This window comes from Jaculus jaculus, chromosome 13 (genome assembly GCF_020740685.1).
Source record: "Jaculus jaculus isolate mJacJac1 chromosome 13, mJacJac1.mat.Y.cur, whole genome shotgun sequence".
Lineage (NCBI taxonomy): Eukaryota > Metazoa > Chordata > Mammalia > Rodentia > Dipodidae > Jaculus > Jaculus jaculus.
In genome coordinates, this window is record NC_059114.1 from 58,633,333 (window position 1) to 58,659,322 (window position 25,990).

The 25,990-nt window shown below is 41.4% G+C and overlaps 1 protein-coding gene across 1 annotated transcript in view; it reads left to right on the forward strand.

Annotated features, from left to right (window-relative positions):
* LOC101609726 overlaps nt 1-25,990 on the forward strand; it is a 117,334-nt gene that overhangs the window by 78,156 nt on the left and 13,188 nt on the right. Inside the window, exons 9-10 of the mRNA XM_045132149.1 lie at nt 21,623-21,780; nt 24,249-24,291. Of these exons, the coding sequence (XP_044988084.1) occupies nt 21,623-21,780; nt 24,249-24,291 (201 nt within the window). The remainder of the gene's footprint in view (nt 1-21,622; nt 21,781-24,248; nt 24,292-25,990) is intronic.

Here is a 25,990-nt window from a genome sequence, read left to right on the forward strand (position 1 = left end):
CACATTTTGTTTTGATTTATTTCAAGAAGTTAATAGCATTAAATTAGGGGTCTCTAACAAATATCTATACAAGAAAAAGCTAATGAAATAACTATAATTAGGCTATATGAAGTTACAAAAATATTTGTCATAAATTTTAAAGAATAGTTTCACATGAATAAAAACGCATGTCTTATAATGCCTGATTATTATAGATGAATATATACATAATTACATATAATGCATGATACAATGCATGATTGGCACATATTGTTATAAGCTCAAACTTAAAATGTGCAACTAATTGTAACTAATCTCAGTAAGTCATCATGAATTATGAACTGGTGAAAACCGCAACACAGTAGGACTCCTATAAACCACTGTTCATATGTTCAGTAACCAATCAATGCATAAACTTGTTCCATGTGTGTTTATGTGTAAATATATCTCATTTAATAATAATGTTGGTTCATTATATTGAACTCACAGCCTTCAGCACTATAGCACAGGCCTGAATCAAACACACCTACTGCAGGTATGTGATGTGTAAGGAAGAGCATCATCACCTACCAGACAGCATGCTGGCATTATAGTTGAAGACTATTCTAAATATGGCTATGTACCCAATCCAATAAAAAAGAAGAAAACAAGAAACAAAACTGTAATGCTAAAGATAAAAAGACAGTTATGGCATGAAACTTGAAACAAGAACACAATCACCAGGACTGAAGAGATGGCTTAGCAGCTGAGGGTCTTGGCTGAAAAGCCAAAGGACCCAGGTTCGATTCCCCAGTACCTACATAAGCCAGATGCAAAAGGTGGCACATGCATCTAGAGTTCATTTGCAGCATCTAGAGTTCATTTGCAGTGGCTAGAGGCCATAACATGCCCATTCTCTCTGTCTCTGTCTCTGTCTCTCTCTCTCTATCTGCCTCTTTCTCTATCTCTATCTCTCTCAAATATATATATATATGCACACACACATACACACAGACACATCACCTTGTTCAACCTCTGTTGGAAACCTGCACGTTGCACAGCTCAATTTCTATTCTCACTCTATACAGTCTCACAAGTGACCATAACAGTACTGTAAACATTATTGGGGGTTACAATTAAGTTGTAACAAATAGGCAAATTCATAAATATGGACTCCACAAAGAGGATCAACTAACTTTTTCTTATGAAACTTGATGTACTAAATTAATAAAATGAAAAAGCATAAATAAAAAAGATGATTCTATTATCAATTTTTACTAAAATGAGAGTACCTCAGTATAAAAATAGAAATTATACATAAACAAAACAGGACCTCACTGAGCACCAAAAAAACTTGTATTTTCAGTAACCACTGGAAACTGAGGCTTAGAAAGGGATTTGCGTCCCCCAGTTTGCTCAGTTACCAGTTAGGAGAGCCAGGACTTTGTGTAACTCCATTAATCTTATAAGAGTCTGATTTCTAAATTAACTGAAAATTTTACCTTTTTTTAGCTAGAGGTTAGCTATGTTGTTTGAGAAAACTGCTCCTTTTCAGATTATACATTTCCCACTGAAATTATTAATCTTAACCAAGAAGAATGATTCTGTTAACTTTCCTATAAACTCTATGAGATACAAAAGTGCAAAATACTTCCTTAAATGGTGACAATTCACAGATCCACATCCTTTTATTGTATTTATTTAGGAACACATCATTTGGATTTATAATGGTTTTTCATAAAGAAGCAAATTTTATTTTTTCAGGAACACAGATGGTGAATACATGTTGTACTTTACAAATGTGGCTAGCTCTTCTCTATGCTTTATTATAGATAATGAGGACTTATATCAAATATCTGTCCAAAAAGTTTAAGTAATCCTTTTTTTATACACAGAACAAAGTCACACTCCTAAGTCTGGCATTTATAGTCTCCATAATATGAACCCAACTTCCAAATTTACAACCAACAGTCCTCAATTCTAATTTTACTTCACTCAGCCACTACATGCACTGCTGTCTCAGACTTACAAGTCCTGGGCCATTTCCTTTCCCACTTTTTTTTGTGTCGGGGGCCTCTTAGCTTACCTTCAAGTTTCTACAGTTGCTAAAAAGAAGCCTCTTTCCTGAGACCCTCTCAATAATTTTAGGTCACATTTATTTTCCCCCATTCTTCTATGTGCCCTTTTCTCTTGAGAAAATGTCTACATAGAGTAACTATGTAATAGACATTAAGAGAACTTGGAGAAAGAGGCATGAGTATCTGGAACCACATCACAAGCAGCAATCATACACATAGACTAGCAAGCCACTCACTAGGCATATCTCTTAAGATGGTATCCACACAGGAAGCAGATACCATTTTTTTACATTTTTTTAAAAAATATATTTGTTTATCAGAGAGAGAGAGAATGGGCATGTCAGGGCCTTCAATTGCTACAAACGAACTCCAGACACATGCAACACCTTGTGTATCTGGCTTACACGTGGGTCCTGGGGAATTGCACCTAGGTCCTTTGGCTTTGCAGGCAAGTGCTTTAACTGCTAAGCCATTTCCCCAGCCACAGACACCATTTTTGACTTCTTTAAAAATGACTAAACTTGGGCTGGAGAGATGACTTAGTCTGTGAAGCCCAAGGACCCAGGTTTGATTCCCTAGTACCCACATAAGCAAGATGCACAAGGTGACACATGCAACTGCAGCTTGTTTGCAGTAGCTGGAGACCCTGGCACATTCTTTCTATCTCTCTTCTTGTCTCTCTCTCTTTCCCTTTCTAAAATAAATAAATTTAAAAATAAAATATGAAAAAAACTAAAATTTCCATAAGGAACAACTGGTTTAGGGTATTTGGTAATTTACCATTGAATAGAAACTTTAAATATAACTTTCAAAAGAATTTGTTAAACCAGGCGTGGTGGCACACTCCTTTAATCCCAGCACCTGGGAGACAGAGGTAGGAGAATTGCCATGAGTTCAAGGCCACCCTACGACTACACAGTGAGTTCCAGGTCAGCCTGGACTAGAGTGAGACCCTACCTCAAAAAACAACAGCAAAAAAAGAATTTGTTATATTTTTTTCCGGTATTACCTCGACCTAACTGCTTACAAAGATATTTACTCTTCACAGAATGAGTCAATCTAAATGCTGTGCTGGAGAGAGTTGGGCATCAGGAACTCATTTCTGATATGTAAGGAAAATGGATAAATTCCCTTTGTGGTGTTTTTGTAAGCATGAAGGTTTCTGGGTCTTTGCAGTGAAATCCCAGAGTGAAGATGAGGAAGTGATCAGCAGTGCCTTTCCCATGAAGCAGAGAGTGTACTAAGGCATTTGTAATGGGAGAACAGCACCTGGAAATGAAACTTGGAAGGCATCTTTCCAGAATGGGATGATAGTGAGGCATAAACAAGAGAAGTGGATTTAAGCTTTGTTGTGAAAGTCATGAAGATTCACTATAACTCAAAACAATAATGTGACACACTCATATTTGCATTTTTAAAGATTTTTTCTTTTAATCAATGACAGCATGAATCATTGGGAATGAAAGACATGATTAGCCTAGGTGCTTGAGGTGTATACTTTATTCTCCATGGGCAAAAGGGTGAAGAAAAATTAGCTTTCTGGAAATATCCTACTAGGGTATCAAGTTTAGGAAGATGGAGAGCCATTTTCTGTCACCTGAAAAACTCCCTAACTTCCTTCTCCTTCAGCTTCTAATGACCAAAATGAGCTACTTCCCAAAAGAACATTTCTATGCTGATAAATTTTCTCTTTTCTGCAAGCTTTGGTCGGTTTCAAAATGCTCATTACTGATGGGGAAATGTCCTCAGGAAGTTGGTGCTGCAGTACATTTTAACAGGAAGAAAGAATGATGCAAATCCCTCTTCTTGAATATCAGCTTCCTGTTAATAATCCCTTTTTTAAAAATATTTCATTTATTTGGAAACAGAGAGAAAGAAAGAGAGAACGAAAGGAGAGGAGAGCACACCAGGGCATCCAGCCACTGCAAATGAACTCCAGATGTGTGTACCAACTTGTGCATCTGGCTTACATGGGTCCTGAGGAATCAAACCTGGGTCCTTAGGCTTTACAGGCAAGCACTTTAACTGCTAAGCCATCTCACCAGCCAGAGTAATCCTTTTACTCTAACATGTGTTAAATAAGCATCTGCTTTAGCAGAAAGCATTGTACTAGATGCTAAGTGTATACTTGGTCACTCTTCATAACAGTGATAAGTGATACAGAAGTCCTGGTTCAATCACGATCACACAGATACTAATAGGCATGGACAGCAGTCCAAGGAATTTTCTCTTGGCTGTGCTGTTTCATATATTCAAGGTATGATAAAAAGAATAGTACTGAATTTGGTTTCAGAAAATCTTTATTTATATTTAACTCCATTAATCTTATAAATCTCAGTAAGATATTTAACACAAACCTCAGTTTCTTCTCTTAGAAAGGACCCGGACTCTCAGGGTTATTGGAGGAATAAATTAGGAATAATCCTAGCCCAACTACCAGAAGCTACACAACTGGTTAAGATTCCTTCTTTACGGTATATTTGGGACCCCATCATTGTTATCTGGTACTTTGACACAGTTAGGATTTCTGTAAGCCAGGCTTGAATGAAGAAGTCAATGCTTAGAAAGGTAAGGGAGATGCTTCATGCCAACCTCCCTAAGATCCTCAACCTATGGGTTTCAATAAACAGCTTGGTTGCCAGATATTTATAAAACATTATGGAAGGTATTGGTGACACAAGTGATAAAACAAAAAAATAGTACTCGTTTTAGTGAGGTGTGAAACAAATATATTCCTCATCTAGCACAGAGTAGTACATGTGACATGCAGTCCTCGAATGCAATGACCCAGGTGAGAGCCTTCCAGACAGGTTTCTTAGGAAGGTTCGCTAAGAGGACACAACGTTTGGTCGAAGATCACAGTAAGAGAACAGTCAGCCACATGGAGGGAACTCCAGCCAGAGGGGCTATAGCCTCTAACACTATCAGCAGTAGAACAGGCACAGAAAAAGACAGAAGACTTGTTTGAAAAATGCCTGGAGAGGGGAGAGGCTCTTCCAATCCATGAAACATTATGTGGCTTTTAATTTCCATACAATGAAAAGCCAACAATCAAAATCGCAATGTTTGTGGTGAAAGAATGAATGCCCCACTACCCACCAAAGACAATCACAATACAAAGGAACTTCACAGGTATGGTTAAGTTAGGGATATTGAGCTGGAGATTCTATCTTGCATCGGGAGCTAAGCTAATGTCACCTCAGGGGTGCTGATGAGACAATGACTCTCAGAATGAGATAAGTGATAAGAGGTTGAGTGACAGCTTGAGCTGGAAGAGGCAAAGAAGTTGTTCCTCTTTTCAGGCCCCTCCCTATGAATCAATATATTGACATTAGCCCTGAAATGAATTTCAAAATTCTAACCCCACAAAACTATAAGAGAATTCATTTTTATGGATTGTAGCCATTAAGTTTGTGGCATATTTATTACAGCAGCAATAGGAAACTGGTAAAATGCCTAGGGCTGCCAAGTTCAGAATGACTTGAAAGGGGATTAAAGGCGAAAATGAAATGGTTACAGACCTACGCTTACAACAATCCAGACAAAGACGACCTGTGTGAAATAGCAGTGATAGACTGCATGCTGAAGAGAGCAGACTCGCAGGAGGTGGGTTTTGGAAGTAGGGCTGGTTGCACTTGCCAGATTTCCTTAGCTCCTCCGCCACTCTTTTGGCAGGAGCTGGAACCCCTGGGTACTATTTGGCATAGGGTAGCCATTAGTCTTAGACAGCAAGTACTGCTTTACTAAGTGACTCATTCGACAAATAAATAATTTACTTACCAGCCAGAAGCACTTAGCCACTGGAAAAACCTAGTTCATGGCCCCAAGCTAGCAAATTGACAGGCAAATTTTGCTGAGCACTTCCCTAAGAAGTGAAAAACCAAGGCAGGCAGTTAGCACCAATATGGATGACTTTCAGCGGGAAATGTGCTTGCGGGAGAATCCCAGGCTAGGAAAAATAAAATAAGAGTGACATTCTTTGCTGTAGAAAAGAGGGAGAGTAAGAACTTTCTTAACCCAGTGCCATTTTCCAGACCTCCATGAGCACTATTTTCCACTCCTTGTTTCAGGGCCTCACCTGTGATTGCAATGAGACTGTAGTATTTGTAAGATTCTGGGTATGGCCTCTGCCTTTAGTTCTCTCACTGACACCCACATCTGCCTTAACATGCCACCTGGAGCACTGAAGGGAAAGGAATCTACAAGAAGAGAAGAAATCCTTTAGGACACCGGCAGGGCTGCCCCAACCACCCAATGAGACAATGCACCCAGACAACAGTTGACATAAGAGCCTCAAGACTTCCTACATCATTCCTCATGCTCCCTTCCCCATCCTATGCACATAATGCCCTCAGCATCTGAAGGCCATGTGGGCTTCAGGAGAAGGTGCCTTACCATAGAAAACCTCTCGAGACCAGGAGTATGACTGACATTTCTGCCAGTTGGCATAACTGCTCTATTTTTATGTGTGTCACACACTACCCTCGCCTCCACACAATTGTCTCTGACCTCACTAACTCTCCCCAAGATGAAACTGCTAGAGCACTACAGCCTCCCCACCATGAGTGCCCTCCATAGTTGAGGGAGGAAAAGAGCTGTGTGTGCAGTTTCAGCATGTGCAATAGGAGTAGTGGTGGAAGACTTGAGGTTCAGAGTCCACCAGTAGGAACCACTTTCTAGAGTAAGGGAAGAGGGCCAGTATACAAATGTGCTTGAGTATGTTTCAGTTCTGTTTTCTGTGAACATGGCCTCTTCCTCTCAGAGCCTTGTGCATGGTTACTCTGCTCTTTAGCACCCCGTGGCCTCTTGCAGCTCCAGGCTTTAGTGTGTGGCATCCGAAGCCACATCTCAAACCAGCCTAGCTAGGCATCAGGCCTCTTGCTCTCTTTGCCCAGAAGAGCCCAGAGAGACTACTCTTCTACTTTAATTTTTCATTTGCAAGCAGAGAGAGATAGAAGAGAGACAGGCAGAGAGAGTAGGTGCACCAGGGCCTTAAGCTGCTGTTAACAGACTCCAGATGCATGCACCACTTTGTGCACTTGGCTCTATGTGGGTACTGGGCAATAAAACTTGGGTTGTTAGGTTTTACAGGCTAGTGCCTTAGCTGCTGAGCCACTCATATTTTTTTCTGTACACCATAATGGTTCCATTTCTGCCCCACACTTATCTAGATAAATGTCTTGCCTTATTCATACCCTTTACATGCCCCAAATGATTTGTATGGAAGTATGTCCAGTTAATTTACAATAAAAACCAGAATGCATTACTAAAAGAATAACATATATACCCATTGTTCCTAAAGAAGGTGCCCAGTTGCTCCTCTCTCTCTAAAGAGCTAAGCCTCATCTCTAGTATCTATTTTGGGAAACATTTCCTCCCACAGGCTACCTAAGCAACTAACTGCTTGAAAACAATGACACTATGATGAACACAGAGGTCACTTGGGACACCACATGACCTAGTTGATTATACACTTTTCCAAGGCCGTCCTTGGTGCAGACATAGAGGATGCTAAGTGGCATGTGCTTTTTGTTCGGGCAATTAGTTTTGATCTCTCTAGCTTAATGCTGTGTCCAGTTGGTCTATTAAAAGGAAAGAAATGCCCTGTCTCAGCACCATTTGTTTTTATGTATTTATTCTAGGAAGTGTTGGAGAAGCCTAGGTTTTTCCTAGACATTGTGGGGGATGAAAATGAATCATTTCTCACCCAAGAAGTTTATAGTGTGGGTGAGAAGAGAAAGAATATGAGCAAAATGTCACACGTCACATACTCCAGAGTTGGGGGTTGGAAAGGCACTTCTTTAGTTCAACCAATACATGCTGAGCACAGCATAAAGTACTAAGGAGGCAGTGGTAAAGAAGGTTAAAAGAAACAAAGGTTCCCTTTCTCACAGGGTGATATCATTGTTTCACCAGTCAAAGACTAACCACATGACAGTAATTTTTTAAGTGATTATTGCAAATTTACAGAACAGGAATGGGATAGTATGGAGGTTAGTGGATTTCCAGGCCCACCCCTGTAAGGAGGTGACTTGCTCTCTGAAAAATGTTACAGCTTAAGCCAGTCAAATCCCAGGGAAAGAGCAGCACAGGGAGAGGAAGAAAGGGTGCCCGCCGCAGTGTGAGTCTGGAGACTTAAGGAAAGAGATTGCAGTTCAACCTCAGTGGATGGATAAAAGTGGTGAAAGCAACAGCACAGAGCTAAATGCATTTAAGTGGAAGCAACATTGAGTTTGAATCAGGATCTGGTAAAATCTGAAATTCAAAGACAGATTATTTCTGGGGAGCCTCCAAGGACCCAGCTCTGGCTAGGTACTGTGTGCTGTCACACAGGGCACTGCAGTTTAGAGAAGTTAGTGACTAGACCTTACCAAGTCCCCTTTTACAAGTATTCATCTGAGCTTCTACTGAAGCTTCTGTTTGCCCCATAAATGCTCATCTTCAAACCTAAAGAGATGGGCTGCAAAGCAGTGTTGAATCGAGCCTCCAGTACAAGGTATACAGTTGAGGGCAACAGACAAACCCTGAGCCCCTCATTTAAAGAGCAGATTTAAAGCCATTTCCTTTCTTGTACCTCCCATCTCTGTCTTGATGTATCATGGTGTACTATATTTAAGATTCAGTGCTGGACTTCCATGGGCACCTGAGCCGCCTCCTTGCTTTAACCTTCTTGTACTTACATCCCATGCCTACCAGGAGTGGAGGGCAGCATGGCATGGTGGAGCAGGAGTCAGGGAACAGTAGACAAAGACTGTCCCAGTGAGGCAGAGAGGTGGCTGGAAGGTGGACCCCCCACATGTGGAATAAGCCACGTGTGACTTACAAAACATAAAATCAAAATATAATAATTTAAAAAGTCAAGATGTAGATGTATCCTTCTGCTTGTTGGGCCTTGTCCTATGGCTCTGTTACTCCACTTGCCTGGCTTTAGGCCAGAGGAGAAGAAAATTGCATCTTAATATGGATATTTTTTCCTGGGCACTAAAATTCAGTGGGCAACTATACTTTAAACATACATATGCTAATACACACATGTATATGCATACACATACAAACATATAATGTACATATATAATATATATGTGTATGGAGCTGAGTAGAGGGTATCTCTTCTATATTATAGTAGGTGCTCCACCTTCCAAGATATAATGAACCACAGAACAAAACTATGGGGGGGGGGGGGCTGGAGAGATGGCTTAGCAGTTAAGCGCTTGCCTGTGAAGCCTAAGGACTCCAGTTTGAGGCTCGGTTCCCCAGGTCCCACGTTAGCCAGATACACAAGGGGGCGCACGCGTCTGGAGTTCGTTTGCAGAGGCTGGAAGCCCTGGCGCGCCCATTCTCTCTCTCTCCCTCTATCTGTCTTTCTCTCTGTGTCTGTCGCTCTCAAATAAATAAATAAAAAAAAATTTAAAAAAAAAAAACTATAGGGGGGGAAACAAGTGTGGCTGAACTCAATATGTACAGATGTTACTCCCTGTCATTATTAGCTAAATAATACCATTGATGTACAGTTAAGTTGTGTTAGGATGTATAATAATTTAGTGCTGAGTTACAGTACATGGAGAGATTGTATAGGCGATATGCAAATTCTATATCACCCATCTTCAGATTTCCATATCCACAGGGTCTTGTGGAGCTAACCCCCCCACCCACAGATTTGGAAGGATAATTTCATGTTTTTCAACTTCTTGTGAACATGTAATTATTTGAAATGCATAGTCATGTATTAGATGTGCTCATGTATGTTCTGCTTTGTGGAAGGGAGGAAGAGGGCAGAAAATCCAAGAGCAATACTCAAAATATAAAATTCACATCTTTTGCTGGCTCTCAGCTGGACACCACACATGTTATCATGCAACCTCACTGGAAACGCACACCTTGCCTGGGCTGGGAAGGTCTGAAAGGAAGGTAGATAGGCCCGCATTCCTAGAATAAAGACCTTGCCAGCTTCTTCCTGGTCAATCTTCCCTTTCATCTGTCCAAATCTACCACATGATCATTTTCTTATTTCGGTGTGGAAGGAATGCATTGTCCCATGTTTTCTGAGGTTACAATAAGATAATTACATTTTCTTCAAGGCATGCCACCTGATCCTAAGTGCTGAAAGAATTCAAGACTAAACTTGACAAAGAAAAACAGGAACCTAAGTGACTAACTCTAGGAGAAAAGCTGAGGCAATGAAGTGAACTAAGTTCTCATGGTCCATGTGTTTCAATACTGTGTTTTTAACTAACTTGGGGGTATTTACCTTATTTCATATTTTGTGTCTGATGTTAGCATACTACTATTCCAAATTTGTTTAATTGAAACTGGCATAAAAGGTGACTATGCCATGGTAAAGAGATAGTATTAAGAAATGTCAATATATATAATGATATTTTCAGCAAGTCTTCTTCTCACATCCCATTGAATATTGACCTTCAGCTATCTTGCCAGAGCAGAATCCACTTTTTCTTTTAATTCTTTGTAATCAGAATAAAATACACAGACTTAGAACTTTTTATAAGAAGATGCCACTTATCTTTGATATTATTTTTCCACTGAAAGTGAAATTAACCCCCAGTCAATTCTGCTTCAGCGCTGATGTCGGGCAGAGTGGTAGATTAAACCTCACACCACCACAAAGCCTTAGTCTAGTCAGTGACCAGAACACCTTTTCTGATCTTCATGCATTCTGAAGTTGGCTTTGACACCCTCAGCAATATGTTCTTCACACAAAGTCCCACAGGACTAACATCCATCTGATTTCTGAAGAAACAGCAAGATGCCAGAAATTTATAGCATAAGAAACCTTCATGTTGAATACTAGTAGCATAGACCCCTTCAGAGCTGCCTGGTTCATGTGCAAAAGAGCATTTTCCTGGGACCCAACACTAACCGGCAAGTATCTGAGAAGAACGTGATCTTGCACTGATCAGTTTATGTTCACCTGAGTCCATAAGAATCACGTGAGACAGTTTGTGTGACAAGAGGTTAAGAATAGCAGCTTGCGGTGGTAAAGACTAGGATCCAGGTTCCAGCCCTGCTTTGCTACTTATATCAATTACCTGTCTTGCTGATGGGACAAAGTAACTGGCAAAGTTCAGTTTAAGGGAGGAAAGGTCTATGTCACATGAAACCTTGAGATTGCAATCTGTCACAGAATGGTGCCTGCCATGAAGAGTTTGGGAAGGTCTTCCCACATTAAGTACCTAATCAAGATAATCCCTCACAAGCATGTCCAAAAGATAACTGAGTCTAGACGATCTCTCACAGATGTGCCCAGAGGCCTATATTCCAGATGATTCTAGGCCCTGTCTGTTGACAATAAATGTTAATATCACAGGTAACCTACATGGACCTAGGCAACTCTAAAAGCCTCTCTAGGGCTGTAGAAATAGTTTAGTGGTTAAGGAGCTTGATTGTGAAGCCTAGGGACCCATGTTCAACTCTCCAGATCCCATGTAAGCCAGATGCACAAAGGTGAGGCAAGTGCATAGTTACACATACTCACTAGGCGGCACAATTATCTGGAGTTCAATTTCAGTGGCTGAGGCTCTGGTATGCCAATTCTCTCTCTCCATCTCTCTCTCTCTCTCTCTCTCTCTCTCTCTCTCTCTCTCTCTCCCTACTAATCATTAAGGAAATAAAAATCAAAACCACAAGAAGGTAAAACTGCATACATGTTAGAATAGCAATCATGTGAAGATTAGAAAATAGTAAGTGTTGACAAGAATAAAGATAAACTAAGATCTTTGTCCACTGATTGTGGGTGTAGAGATGGGTGCAGTCACTATGAGAAGCTTACCCACTCCTGGCAGGAATGGGGGGGTGCATTCACCTGTTTTTATGCCTGCTCTTCAAACAATTAGGTGTCAAGTTACCATATGACCCAGCAGTCTCTTCTGACAACATACACTACAACATGAAATCAGGGCATTGGACAGTTGTTTGTAAACCCATTACAATGCACCCAAGATATGTAAACAATCTAAGTGAATATTGGCAGGTGGATAGGTAACGAACTGTGACATGCACATGCAATAGAATGTTATTCCGTTTCTGCATGTGTATGTGCATGTGATGTGCTTGTATGTATGTGCATTTTCATGTGTTCATATGTAGAGCTTCATTTTGAGAAGATGAATAAAGTTCCGAAGTACATGAGGCTTATGGTGACAATGAAGTGTTTAAATTGTTGAATTTTATATAGTGTGTATTTTACCACAATTCCTAACTAAAATTTCAAAATAAAAAAATATAATCATAATCACACCCAGGGTCCGTCCCAGTTATACCTTCACAAATCCTCTGTCAGTGATACTCATGGTATAGTGACAACAGATTTCCAAGCTAACCTTGAACTGAATTTTCACTCTACTAAGCACTATTTTTACTTAGAAAAAAATGCCATGTCTCATTCTCCTTATAAACATGATACAAAGAATAATTAATTTTTACAAAAATCAAAGAATTAAATAAAATAATGTCAAAATGCGAGGAAAGCAAATGGCACTCAGGGAACAAATCACCTTTGGCATCGTCATCATATTCCCCAGTCAAAGGTCATCTTAAAAACAAGTGCACGTAGCAGGGTGACTGATGCACATGAAGACTTCAATGTCAAAATTCTTTGAAGGGAAGACTCACCTAAGGCCTAACTCAGCATTGAATTGTGTGTGTAGGCAGGCATGTTTTGTGAGAAGAGAGATTGATGATGTCTGAAAAAGGCAAATAATTCAGAAGAAAGAGGAACATGAACAGGACCTTGAAGGATGGTCGGAAGAGTGTCCAGGAAATGAGCTGTGAACATGAATGATGAGTGGAACAGGAGCGCAGGCAGAAGCTGTGGTGGTTGGTGCGAGACAGGACACTGCAGACTGCTAATGATGTATACCGGGTACTGGGAACCCATGAGAGAGCCTCAGCAGTGGGTTTTATATACATATTTCTCAATCTGTCTACTCAGGAGATGCAAAACTCACTGAGGTCTTGGGGTATAACTTAGTGGGAGAAAAATTGTCTACTATGCATGAGGCCCTGAGTTTGATCTCTAACACAGAAAGAGAGGAAGGAAGAGAAAGAAAGAATAAATAAAAATGGCATAATTTGTGTATTATTATGTATTTATCCCTTTCTAATGAACATAGAACTGCTAAGTTTATGGCAAGAGAAATGGGTGTAATTGATTGAGGGTGTGGGTTTATGAAGGGCGGGTGATTTCTTCTTCTGGAATACCTTTGTCTTTTTCTCTTGAGCCTTTCAACTGATTGTTGAGACCCACATACATTATGGAGACTAATCTGCTTTACAAAGTCTACTGATTTAAATGCTAATCATAGCTGGGTTTAGTGGTGGCACATGCTTTTAATCCCAGCCCTCTGGGGGCAGAGGTTAAGAGGAGACTGCCTTGACTTCACTGAAACTACATAGTGAATTCCAGGTCATTCTGGGCTAGAGCAAGACCCTATTTCAACAAACCAAAAACAAACAAAACATATTAAATGTTAGTCATGTCTAAAACCTACTATCATAGCGGATTTAGTATGGTGTTTGCCCAAACAGCTAGGTGCCAGGTTAGCAAAGAGAACCAATCATCACCAAACATAATTTTAAAAATGGTTCTATTGGTAGTTTTCATACATGTACATAATGTACTTTGATTATATAATCCCTCTCATTGCTTTCTGTTGTCCCTCTCCCTGACCCCACTTCAGTGAACCCCTTCTTTCCATCGAATTCCTCTTCTATTTTGATGTCATTTTTGCCCTCCTTCCTCATTCATAATGACATGTTGTTGGGCCCAATATCGTGCAGGTCTTGTTCAGGTAAGGAGACCTGCTATGAGGTCATGAGCACACGGCTATTTTGCGTCTAAAAGACAGTGTTCCAAAGCACTCCTGTGTCCATCCTTTGGCACTTTCATGCTTTCAGCTACCTCTTCTAGTACTTTGAGGGTGTGACAGCGGTGTCACCTTTAGTGCCAAACATTCAATCATCACTTCTTTGCAGCACTTTCATGAGTTTTGCGTCTCCCCAGTACACATCTTTGCCTGCAAAAGGAAGTTACTTGAACCAAAATTAAGAGCAGCACTAGGGATGGAGAGATGGCTTAGCGGTTAAGTGCTTGTCTGTGGCTAAGGACTCCAGATCAAGGCTTGATTCCCCAGGACCCACGTTAGCCAGATGCACAAGGGGGAGCACATGTCTGGAGTACGTTTGCAGTGGCTTGAGGCCCTGGTGTGCCCAATCTCTCCCTCTCTTTCTCTCTCTCTCTCTCTCTCTCTCTCTCTCTCTCTCTCTCTCTCTCTGCCTTTCTCTTTGTGTCTGTCACTCTCAAATAAATGAACAAAAATATTAAAACAAAAATTTTAAAAAAGAGTAGCACTAATCTATGAACATAACACATATTTTCATAGGGTAATTAAAAGGGCACAACATATCCATTTAGACAAACAAGGGTGGTAGTACTTGCTTTACCCCTTAGGCCTATGACCTGCATGGCCACAGACATTTGATTAGGCTTTCAGCACTATGCATGAATTTTCCTCCATGGAAGAGGCTTCAAATACAATCAGAAAACAATTGGTAGCTCCCATAACACACTTGCTACTATTGTACCAGGGGCACACATCATCTTTGGCTGGCTAATTGTGTAGCTCTCAGAATCCACTGCTGGTTAAGGCTGTTGAAGGTTTTTCTTCCTACAACAGTCTGCATAGCAGTTTCCAGCACTATATCAGCTAGCTATCAGTGAACAGGTTTCCAGCTCAGTGTCCTATAACTGAAGTATGTGATGTGTTCAGAAATAGGGTCTTGCCATCTATTTTTGGTCAGCAACTAGCAGCGTTGGCAATAGCCAGTATTGTTCTAGGGACCTCAGGACCCCCTTGACCAGCAACCTTTTGGGAGATATCCCAAACCATACCTGGAATATGCTATTTTTCTATAAAAATCTATGGCTTCTAGACACAGCATTGTACACCCTACAGTATATACTTCTGCCTAAACTCTCTCTTCATTTTTTAATGTTTTATTTAGTTATTAGAGAGAGGAAAAAAAAAAGACTGGGCATTCTAGGGACTGTAGCCTCTACAAATGAACTCCAACGTATGTGCCACTATGTGCATCTAGATTACATGGGTACTGGGTAATAGAACCTGGGTCCTGAGGCTTCACAGGAAAGTGTCTTAACCACTAAGTCATTATTCCAGCCCTAAACTTTCTCTTTCTAAATTATATTTTAATAGCTAATAAATAAAATAAGTTTTCATATAACTAGTTCATAACATCTTTAGTTTTGGTTCAACCTTCCCTGACTCTACTTAGACCTTTCTCTTCCCCTATTCTGCTCCTTTACTTACATATCATATCTATGATCCTCTCCTAATAAGCCCTCTCCCCTTACTCCTGACAATGGACCCTATTTAGCTTCAGAAAGACAAATGTCATATGTTCTCTCACATATACAGATCCTAGCTTCAAATTTTTACACATGTATGTAAGATGGAGTAAGAGTCAGTTGAGTCTAGGAAGGCACAATATAATTTAAACAAGGGAAATTATTACAAAGACCTATTACCTAACAAAAATGAGGTAATTACCAATGTAAAAAGGTAACTCTAAAAGATTGAATTGGCTTACTGAATCATGGAGAATCTTACTTGGTTGCCCAACCAATGGCCAGCCATAGACTCTGGGCAAACAAATACAAAATGACCAGGGCTCAGGTAGATAAGCTTCTAAGCAGACCAAGCATATTAGTGTAGTTCTGAGGCCAAAAGAATATGTATCTACACTGGGGCAGCCACAGAAACATCCAGGGCTTAGATCACTCACGTCTGATGCTATGGCACATGGAAAAGTCAATTGCATTAAAGGATGTGGGAGAGTGGAGCTAGAGGTTCTGCTGTAACTGGGACCTGGTAAAACGTCCCCTATGGAGCCCAGGGTACTTCCAAGGACCTCTCAGGAGAGGACAGCCAGCCTTTCCATGTCCAGCCCAGTAGAGCACAGAAGAGGGTATGCAGAGTAGTACGTACTAACACTTAAGACTGCACTATGAAACTCCTCACTATGCCTTCTTTGTCCAAACTGAGAGTTGGAGAAACTCCAGACAAACTGTATTCTGCAAACACTTAGCAATAGAGAACAACCTCAAAGGCTACGGCATCCGGGGACTATAGCATCAAGTAAGCTCCTTCAGACGATCACAAAAATCAGGAAACAAAGTCCCTACTTGTGGCAATGCCTTCCTGGAACTCTGTACTACAGCGTTGCATGCAAGCTGGCTCTGGAGAAGTATTTAAAGGCCAAACTACTTTCAGAAATCAGCTAAAATTGGTTGAAGCTGAGGCAGTAAGTTAGCCACTGGGATCATGAGCACTGCAATAGTGGCCGGGCCGTCAGATGGTCAGCTTGAATTGTCAAAGGGTGATGTGCACAGCCTCATCCCTCACAGGTAACTGGTTGGCACCTGCTCCTGAATTCCTGTAATTCAGGCAGCAGTGCCTGTTGGGTGTTGACCCCACCCTACACATGCAGATATGCAAGATTCAGCACGTATCTCTGCTTCAACTGGAACACGATAACAAATGTCAAGACTTGGACTATAATATCATTATGTTAGCCTGAGAAATTAAACAGAAGTGTGGTGAAGACATTTCAAAGGAAGACAGGATTTTTATTCCATGTTGCTAACTTAGTTCACAGGAAAGTGAGAGAAGTGAGAAGAGAGCACTGAGAGTCACATTTCCCCTGCCCAGAGGGGCTCAGTAACGGGACACTCCCTCTCCAGAGCACCAGTTTATCCTTTTTACAATAAAGGACCATGCCCAGCTAGCAACCACAGCTAATAATAAACATGGCATTTAGAAGCATCCAATGCATTGAGAACATGACCTTTGAAAGGGAGCCAAACTGTCAAGTATGAGAGAGGCTTTTGGACTCACTGGCAGAGACTTGTTTAGCATGCGCAAAGGGTAGAGTGCAGCATGCATCATGCTCTGCCCCTGATTACAGGAATGCAGGTCAGAGAGCCAAATAGACAGATCATTGCAACTTTCTTCTAGGAGAGAAGAGCCAAGTCATCCAGCTTCCTTCCTCTGTGCTGTCAGCCTCTATCCCACTCCCAACCCAGACTAGCCCTGGCCCAGCCCCCTCCTACAATAAGCATCACTGCTTGTGGAGCAGGGTCTTTCATAACACAGCTTCCTTGAGCCCTTGCAATGTTATAATGATGATTAAGTTACATTTAAACCTGAACAGGACTCCTGATATGAGAAAGAAACAACCTTCACTGAATAGCTAGTTGCTGTAAACACTTCACGTGGATGGCCTCATCCTTACAATGATAGAGGCTGTATTCTCATTTTACCAAAGAAGACACTGAGATCCAGAGACTAAGGTTTTCCTTTTGTTGATGCAGTCCATAATTCTTTGGGAATTAACATGTCCAGATATGGGCTTTTACTTTAAATCAGGCAATCCTATATTCATATTAAAACTTCTATTTTTGATATTTTATTTATTTATTTGAGAAAGTGGTAGAGAGAGAGAGGGAGAGAGAATGGGCATGCCAGGGCCTCCAGCCACTGCAAACTCCAGACACATTTGCTTCCTTGTGTATCTGGCTTTCATGGGTCCTGGAGAATTGAACCAAGGTCCTTTGGCTTTGCAGGCAAATGCCTTAACTGCTAAGCCATCTTCTCCAGCCCTAAAATTTCTTGTTTAGCTGGTTTTGTGGGTTCTTTCTTCACATTCATCAAGTTTCTATGCAATAATGAATTGCATATTCATTTATGAAGTGTCAGTGTTCTCAATACTTTATATATGTATTAACTCCATCCTTACAACAGCCCCATTGTGTGGATAGGAAAACCAAGATGCAGAGATTAAATCAATGTCCAAGGTCACACAGTGAAGATTCAAAGCCATCTATCAATCTCCAGTCGTACAAATGAGGAACACAGCAGTCTCATTAATCCATAGTTTCACCTCCTGAGGTTTCAGTGTTTCAGTTACCCAGGGTCAATTTTGTTTCAAAAATATTAGATGTAAAATTCCAGAAATAAATAATTCCTATGTTAATTTGTATCCCCTGCTTTCACACCATTCATCTTCATCTCCTTTGGGACATGACAGCCTTTTGTGCAGTGTATCCATGCCATATACACTATTCACCTGTTAGTCCCTTAGGAGCTATGGTAGTTTGAATAGATGGTTCCCAATATACTCAGTGTTTTATTACAGTTTGTAACTTAGACCTGCAGTCACCTGGCTGGAAGAGGTGTCACTGGGACCCTAAGGTGTGGTGGGTTTGAAATTCCAATCTAAAGATGTGCAAAGTGCCTAGATCCACCTGGAGTTCCTCAAGTGTGCCATGTGGCTTTTGGGATTTGGTTTGTGGCCTCTCTATGCTTGGACCTGTGACAGCAGGGCCACCTTCTTCTACCATTATGGAACTTCCCCTGGATCTGTAAGCTTCAATAAATACTCCTCCCTCTGCAACTGTGCCTGATCTAGAAGTTCGTTTCAGTGAACCTGAAGCTGTTTGCTACAGGAGTCATCTTGATTATCAGCAGATCGACTGTTACCATGTCACCATACTTGTGTCCATTGCTATCTTATGAAATTAAGACCATCAAGTGTAAGAGTAGTGGTGCAAAGGAGGTTCCAAGGAACAAAGCCTGGAAGAGTGTATTAACTGATATTATATGGCAACTGTATTATACAACCCCACCTTGTAGAGGTTTCACAACCTTCCCAAACAGCACTACTAGTTTGGGATTAAGTTTTCAAACACATGTCCTATGGGAGGCCATTATATATTCAAACCATAAAACAGTATTTTGGGGGAGATGTGAGAGTTCATTTTGAGACAGGGTCTAGTTATATAGCTTAGGCTAGCCTGATATTTACAGTATAATGCAGACTGGACTCAAACTAATGGCAATCCTCCTATCTCAGTCTCCTCAATGAACAGGAGTGTGCCATGATGGCTAGTTCCTCACTGTCGTAATGAAAGAACTTGTAATACTCTAAGGGTTAGTTTGGGAGCCAAGGACAATGGTGACAAATGAACCATGTGATTGAGGCCAGAAATTTCTCTTTAGAGCTGTGGAGCCTGGGTAGCCCCCTCTCTGATACCTCCGGCAACTTCCCCTTGGCTTCCTTTCCAAGCAGAAACTGTCTGTCTGGGCATAGCATCATGGCTGGTCCAGTACAAACTCCCTTAATTGTAAGAACTCCCCAGGCTTCCTGGAGCGTGGAGTCTCTCCAATGCCAGGCAACAACATGTAGCCAGTGTATATTTATCACTTCTAAAAAGTGATTCTCACTCCAGGAAAACTGAAGAAGAAAGGACAAAATTCTAAGTTTGCAGCCAGTTACCTCAGCTGCTGGCACAGAGGCAGCCCAGGGATTGTGATAAAAGCAGGGAGAGAGACATCACTCTGCTGAAAGATGAATGCCGCACTCATGTGCTTCTCTTTGGACGTAAGAGTTGCTGCACATTTGGGAGCAAAAAAATCTTCTCAATTTCTTGGTCAGAATTAAAAATATCAAATTCACAAAGCTTTGAATGGAAGCCCAGTAGGACTCAGGAACACGGGTCTGTTTTATGTACTCACTTTACTTTCTCTTCTCTGTTCTTTTCACACCTACCCATTCACACCTACCTGGAGGTGAGAGAAGAACAAATTGTTTATGGATGAATAAATACATAAATGCTTACATTAAAAAGTCTTAAGTGACTCTTGAGGGACCAACAGTGCCTAGTTAAGACTTGTCTTATTCACAGGACAAAGATGGCGAAGAGCTCCCCATGAACGCACCCTCATGGCTCCTTCTTTGTCACCGTGCAGGCTTTGCTGCTCCCCTCGCTCTATCAGCTGTGAGATCAGAGGCCTTTCCTGCCTAGCTATCAAGGAGTCATGGTTTCAGCCACTGACAGGGAGGGTGTGCTCCAAACCGCTACCTACAGATAAAGGGTTTGCAGCATCATTAATAAGGCTCTGAGGGACTCTCCTGGATGTTTCTCCAACCTTCCAGTATTAGACAGCGCTTCCCAGCTTTGAATTTCATTCGCCTTTGCATGTGGTGTTTTGCTTCAGGACATACTTTCTTTCCTTCTAAATTTGTGTTGCTTCTGTTTTCTCCACTGAAAAATAGCTTCCTCTCACTGTTAAAGATGCCTTTCCCATGTCTCTTTAGTTTGTGGATTTTCATGTTGATTTTACAGGTTAACAAAAAGTTCATTGCCACAGTATTCCAGTCTTTTCCCTTTTCTCAGACTATAAGGTTAGCAACAACAACAAAAGCTGAGCACATTCAAACCAAAATTTGGACCAAAGTAAATAATTCAAAAGTATATGGATAGTTTTATTTTAGCAGAGAGCCCAAGTTGCACAAAGACCCAAATGTCCTTGGTTTTATTTTTTCTATAAAAATAATTTATTTTGGAAGTGAAATTCACTCTAGGTTGGGTTTTATCATTACTATTACTCAACATTTCCCATTTCTGTGCAGCTTGACCTTGGGAATTATGTCTGTAGAAATATTATTTCCATGATAGTCAATCTCAACATTATCCAAGGCCATCTGTTATAAACAGCCCAAGTTACTTTATTCTCAGTGTATAGCTTCAGGACATCACCAAACAATTCCTTGTTAAATCCCTTCAGTGTCCCTGTTATTTCAGTCAACCCTGCACACAGGGAACAACTGAATCTCTGAACTGGCTCAGGAACCGAGGGAGAGTGACAAGATTTTTGTGCCTTGAAAATAAATAAAAGAACATAAAGGAGTAGGTAAAACAGTATTGAAGAAACCTTCATTGTTCCCAGCAAGAAGGACATTTACAGAGCTCTGGGGAAGGAACCAAACCAAACAAAACCAATTGAAGAATTCCTTCTTCTTCTTCTTTTTTTTTTTTTTTTAAGTGAGAGCCTGACAGTGAAATGGAAGCAAGATCCTCTAGAATATATTTGATGGAAGAATATGGCACAACAGTTCAGATCTCATCAGGATTAGATTGAAGGAAGGAAGGCTGTCTTCTGACTATGGGGTCTTCCCTAGACCAGAGGTTAAAGGCGTTTGCCCCTGTGAAGCTGGGAGAAAAGAATGAGGTGAAAAAGCCCAAACAGCTCAGGTGCACCCACAAGTGTTGCTCAGGCTGTGATCAAGCCCCAGGGCCACGGCAGCCAAAGAAGCAGACACAAGGGGACAGCAGCTGAGTTTAGGGAAAATGGAATCTGGGCCATGATGGAGACCGTGCAAGAGACAGAAGCACTGGCTTTAAAATTCAGTCCACTCAGCCTTCATTCATTCATTCCACACAAAGGCCACTTGAGCAGAGAGGGAAGAGTCTCCCCAGTGACTGCATGTGCTAGCGTCAGTTGTGTGATGTGTCATGTCAGTGAACTTCCTTGAAGTCTACAGCAAAGATGAGGGAGAACCCCGACATCCCACAGGGACCAAAGCATCTCTGGTACTGACACCAGCACACCATCTTGTCTGTATAATGGGTCTACAGAAAGCAGAGTCCGTCAGTATTTGATCTTAGACCGCCTTGTCCTTTAGATGACCATCTTCCTAATCTGTTGCAGGATGAAGGAAAGTGCCCTCCATTGGAGGTCATAAAACTACAAGCTGCAGAGATCGACGTTGACAACAGCTTGGGAAAACCCTTTGTGTTTCACTGCGTACCTCAGTCTGGAGATAGAAGCTTTTGCCTCTGTGCAACTTCAAACCAAGAAATGAAAAGGTAATTGGCTCATTAATCCTTTCCCTGCCACTTTCACTTGCAGTAGGGAAATGTTACTTTAGTGGTGGATTCACAAATTGTTGGAGTTAAAAATGGGGTAGGAAACAAACAAAATAGCTGGTCTAGTGGCATAGCACTTGTCAGGTAGAAAGGCAGAACAGCCAGGAATTCAAGGTCATCCTCAGCTACATAATGACTTAGAGGCTAACCTGGGCTATATCAGAGAACTTGTCTCAAAAAAAGGGGGGAGGCTGAACAGATGGCTAAAAAGTTAAGGTGCTTGCCTGTAAAGGCTAAGAACTGAGATTTGATTCCTCAGTACCCATAGTGTTGTGAAAGGAGCTAAATTAATGAGTAGATAAAATAATGGAGTTTGAGAGCAAGTGACTTTGTTAACACTTTCTGAGCAAATAACCCACAAGGAGGGAGCGTGTGAGCACATCCTACAAGGGCAGCCTGTGTGCTCTGACCATCACACACACGTGTGTGCGCGCGCACACACACAAACACACACACACACACACACACATACACACACACACACACGGTCTCTCTGACGTAATGAGAATCATTGGCCAGTAATCCAGTAAGCCAACTGCAAATCACAGTGAAATAATTACTAAGTTAGAGTGACGGGTGGGATAGTGTGGGATAGAGTTGGTGACACAAAGCTACTGACTCGTAGTGTCTAGTTTTAATGAATGTCTTTTCAATCCAGCCCAGATATTTTTTTAAAATTTTTGTTCATTTTTTATTTATTTATTTGAGAGCAACAGACACAGAGAGAAAGACAGATAGAGGGAGAGAGAGAGAATGGGCGCGCCAGGGCTTCCAGCCACTGCAAACGAACTCCAGACGCGTGCACCCCCTTGTGCATCTGGCTAACATGGGACCTGGGGAACCGAGCCTTGAACCAGGGTCCATAGGCTTCATAGGCAAGCACTTAACCACTAAGCCATCTCTCTAGCCCCCAGATATATATTTTTTTTAATTTTCTTATTTATTTATTTATTTGAGAGCGACAGACACAGAGAGAAAGACAGATAGAGGGAGAGAGAGAGAATGGGCGCGCCAGGGCTTCCAGCCTCTGCAAACGAACTCCAGACGCGTGCGCCCCCTTGTGCATCTGGCTAACGTGGGACCTGGGGAACCGAGCCTCGAACCAGGGTCCTTAGGCTTCACAGGCAAGCGCTTAACCGCTAAGCCATCTCTCCAGCCCCCCAGATATTTTTTTAAAGAGAACTTTTTACTGAAAATTTATGTGTATGTACAAAATGTATTTTGATCATAGTTCCATCTCATTCTTTTCTTTTCCCCACTCCCCCTTGTCCTTTCACTGAAAACCCCTCCTTCCATCTAGTCCCTCTACTATCAAATTCTAAAGGAAGTACTAGGCCTGAAGCATCTTAGGCAAATAATACACTATATTATATGCTATGTCATTATATTATATTGTATTATTCTCATGAATTATGTATTATATTGTAATATATTATATATTACATTACTATATTGTACTGTCATGTATACAAATAAATATGGCTCTACATGACAAGTATAGAAATATGATAACAACTTGATTTTCTTTCAATGGATGCACAATATTTATTGGCTTCCTAATGTGCTATAGATACTGTTTTACAGTCTCTGTGGAATATTATTAGTATAGCGAACAGCCCATCCCTGCCTGAAATACACTCTCTGAACTAGAAAGACAGGGCATTTATGTCAATATTTTGAATTCAAACAGTTGGGAAGTATTCTAGGAGATGGCATGGAAGCATGGTAATTGGGAATCGGAAAAGAGTCTGATTGGGAGAGGGAGGGAGGCATCTGTGAGAAGCTTGCTGGGAGAGCTGTATACGCACACAAAAGAAAGCATGGAACACAGGAGAGTGAGGACTTATTAGCCTTTCCAGGGAAAAACAAATAGTATGGGAAGGTTCAAAGAAAAATTTAAAAGATTGGCATGCTGGGGTGCGACAGAAACGCTGAGACAAGACTAAGAAAACTCATTCGATAAGATGAGATGCTAAAGGTGCACTTAAGATGACCACTGTGCTCAAGGAGCGCTGAAGAAAGGATTCAGGCCACTGGCCACTCCTGTCTCCCCATTGTTGAGTACCCAGCACCTCACAGCTAAGGTCCCAAATTTTATCATCTGTGTGGGTGCTGACTGAGTCCTACCACAATCAAACAGGGCATGACTTTTCTCCTGGACACTAACTTAACAAGAGTAAAGATAAAGGAATAAAATAAATTTAGTTTACATATGCCTGTGAGTGTGAAGTTTTGCCACACATTAACTTCAACTTTACAGGAATATATTACCTTTACCCAAGATGAAATACCTCTGAGCCTCAGAGCTATTCTGCTTGAATGGTGGGCTGAACAATTATAAACCCTTCTGTGTGACACTTAGGGAGCCCCCTCCCCCAGGTTGCTCCTCTCATTTTATTGTCTTTCAGGTGGCTCGAGGCGATGCACAGGGCAGCCCATCCTACCCACCAGGTGAGGATTCCTTGATATGGTCTGGTCTCTGTTTCATTGTGCCTTTCTTTGCAGAAGGGGAAAGGAACAAGTTACATGCTGTGCAGTATGCCACAGACCATCTTAGATAAGCTCAAATGCTGGGGAGAGGACATGGTTTAGTTCCAATTCCATGGGGGAACTTTCAGTCCTGATCTTGTTTTAATTTTAGAGATTGGTGTGACATCCCTCCCAAAAGACTCATCAGGGAGTCAGTCACAAATACCAGAATCTCTTCCTCACACCGAACCATCCAGTAGACCCTCACACTGCTTTCTTTTTACTCCCAAGTATAAGAACTCAGGGATAGCTGGAGATGATGTGGCCTTCTTAGGAGCTTACTAAAAAATGAGTGTGTTGTATTCACATACACCATGCTTTGTGTTTGTAGCTGTTTACCATGGACATCTTAAGTCAACTTTCACTACTCCTGCACACTCATGATTCCCAACTTTGGAGAAACATAGTTTTTCATTTAGATTTTTAACTACAATCAGTTAAGTGACTTCATACCTTCAGGAAAGGAGTTATTGCTTCAGACCCCAAGGCTTCTAACATAAATATAAACATTTTGCATTTATAAAATTAATAATTTTATTTATTTATGTGTGAGGAAAGAGTGGGGAAAAAAGAGAATGGGCACACTAGGGTCTCTTGCTATTGCAAATGATATCCTATGTGTCTGGCTTTATGTAGCTACTGGAGAATTGAGCTCAGACTAGCAGGCCTTGCAAGCCAGTGCCTTTAACTGCTGAGCCATCTCCCTTGTCCTGATGCCCTCCTTCTGAGCTTGTCCTAGAAGATACTTGGGGAGCACTGATTTAACACCCAATTCTTTTCTTTTTATGCTATGGATATGATTTGTAACAAGTTTATGACCGACAGTTGTCCTCTGCACGTACTGTGGCTCTGCTACATTGCAGACAGCACAGATTGTTGGAGCTCAATGTACTTTGTGGTGTGACTGTCTTTTCCAAACAACCACAAGCATCATCATATTGCAAGCAGCAGACTCGTGTTTCATTTTACCTGGAACACAACACTCAGTGCACCCATCCATCTCTCCAGTGCACCATATGCATGAGCCTGGATCCCTTTCAACAGGCATCTATCTGTCCAGCTAATACACTCAGAGTGTCTGCAGCACAGTCAACAAATGAACAAACTCCCAGCAGGCTCGACTTCACAGCGAAGAATACCACAAGCTCTGCATCCTGAAAGCATTTGCTCTGCCTTGTTAAAACTACAGGGTAAAAAAATGAAACCAAACAAAGAAGAGATACTGGCAAGCCCAAGCAGGGTGTTCTGATGAAGAGATAAAGCACGGTGTCCCAGCCGCAGGTCAGAGTTCTCAGAAAAAGCCTGTTTCCCAGGCCTGTGGGCTGAGGGCTGCCCTCCAGGGTAGGAGATCTCCATTTATCATTGGCCTTCCACATCAGTGATCATGAGTGCCTAGGGCTTGAGCTGGCCTGGGGCACTTAACTTTTTCCTTTGCACAAGTGGGAGTTCAGATTTTAAAAAGCAAAGGCTGCTATTAGTCATAGTGGACATACCATGAACAGCGCTAGAAAGGCAGTCCCATGATGTGGGAAATAGGAGATCAGACCAGAATCTACAAACAGGGACATTTAAAATTGTTTTTTGATATGGTGGTGCCTATTTACATTTCTATATCCAATTC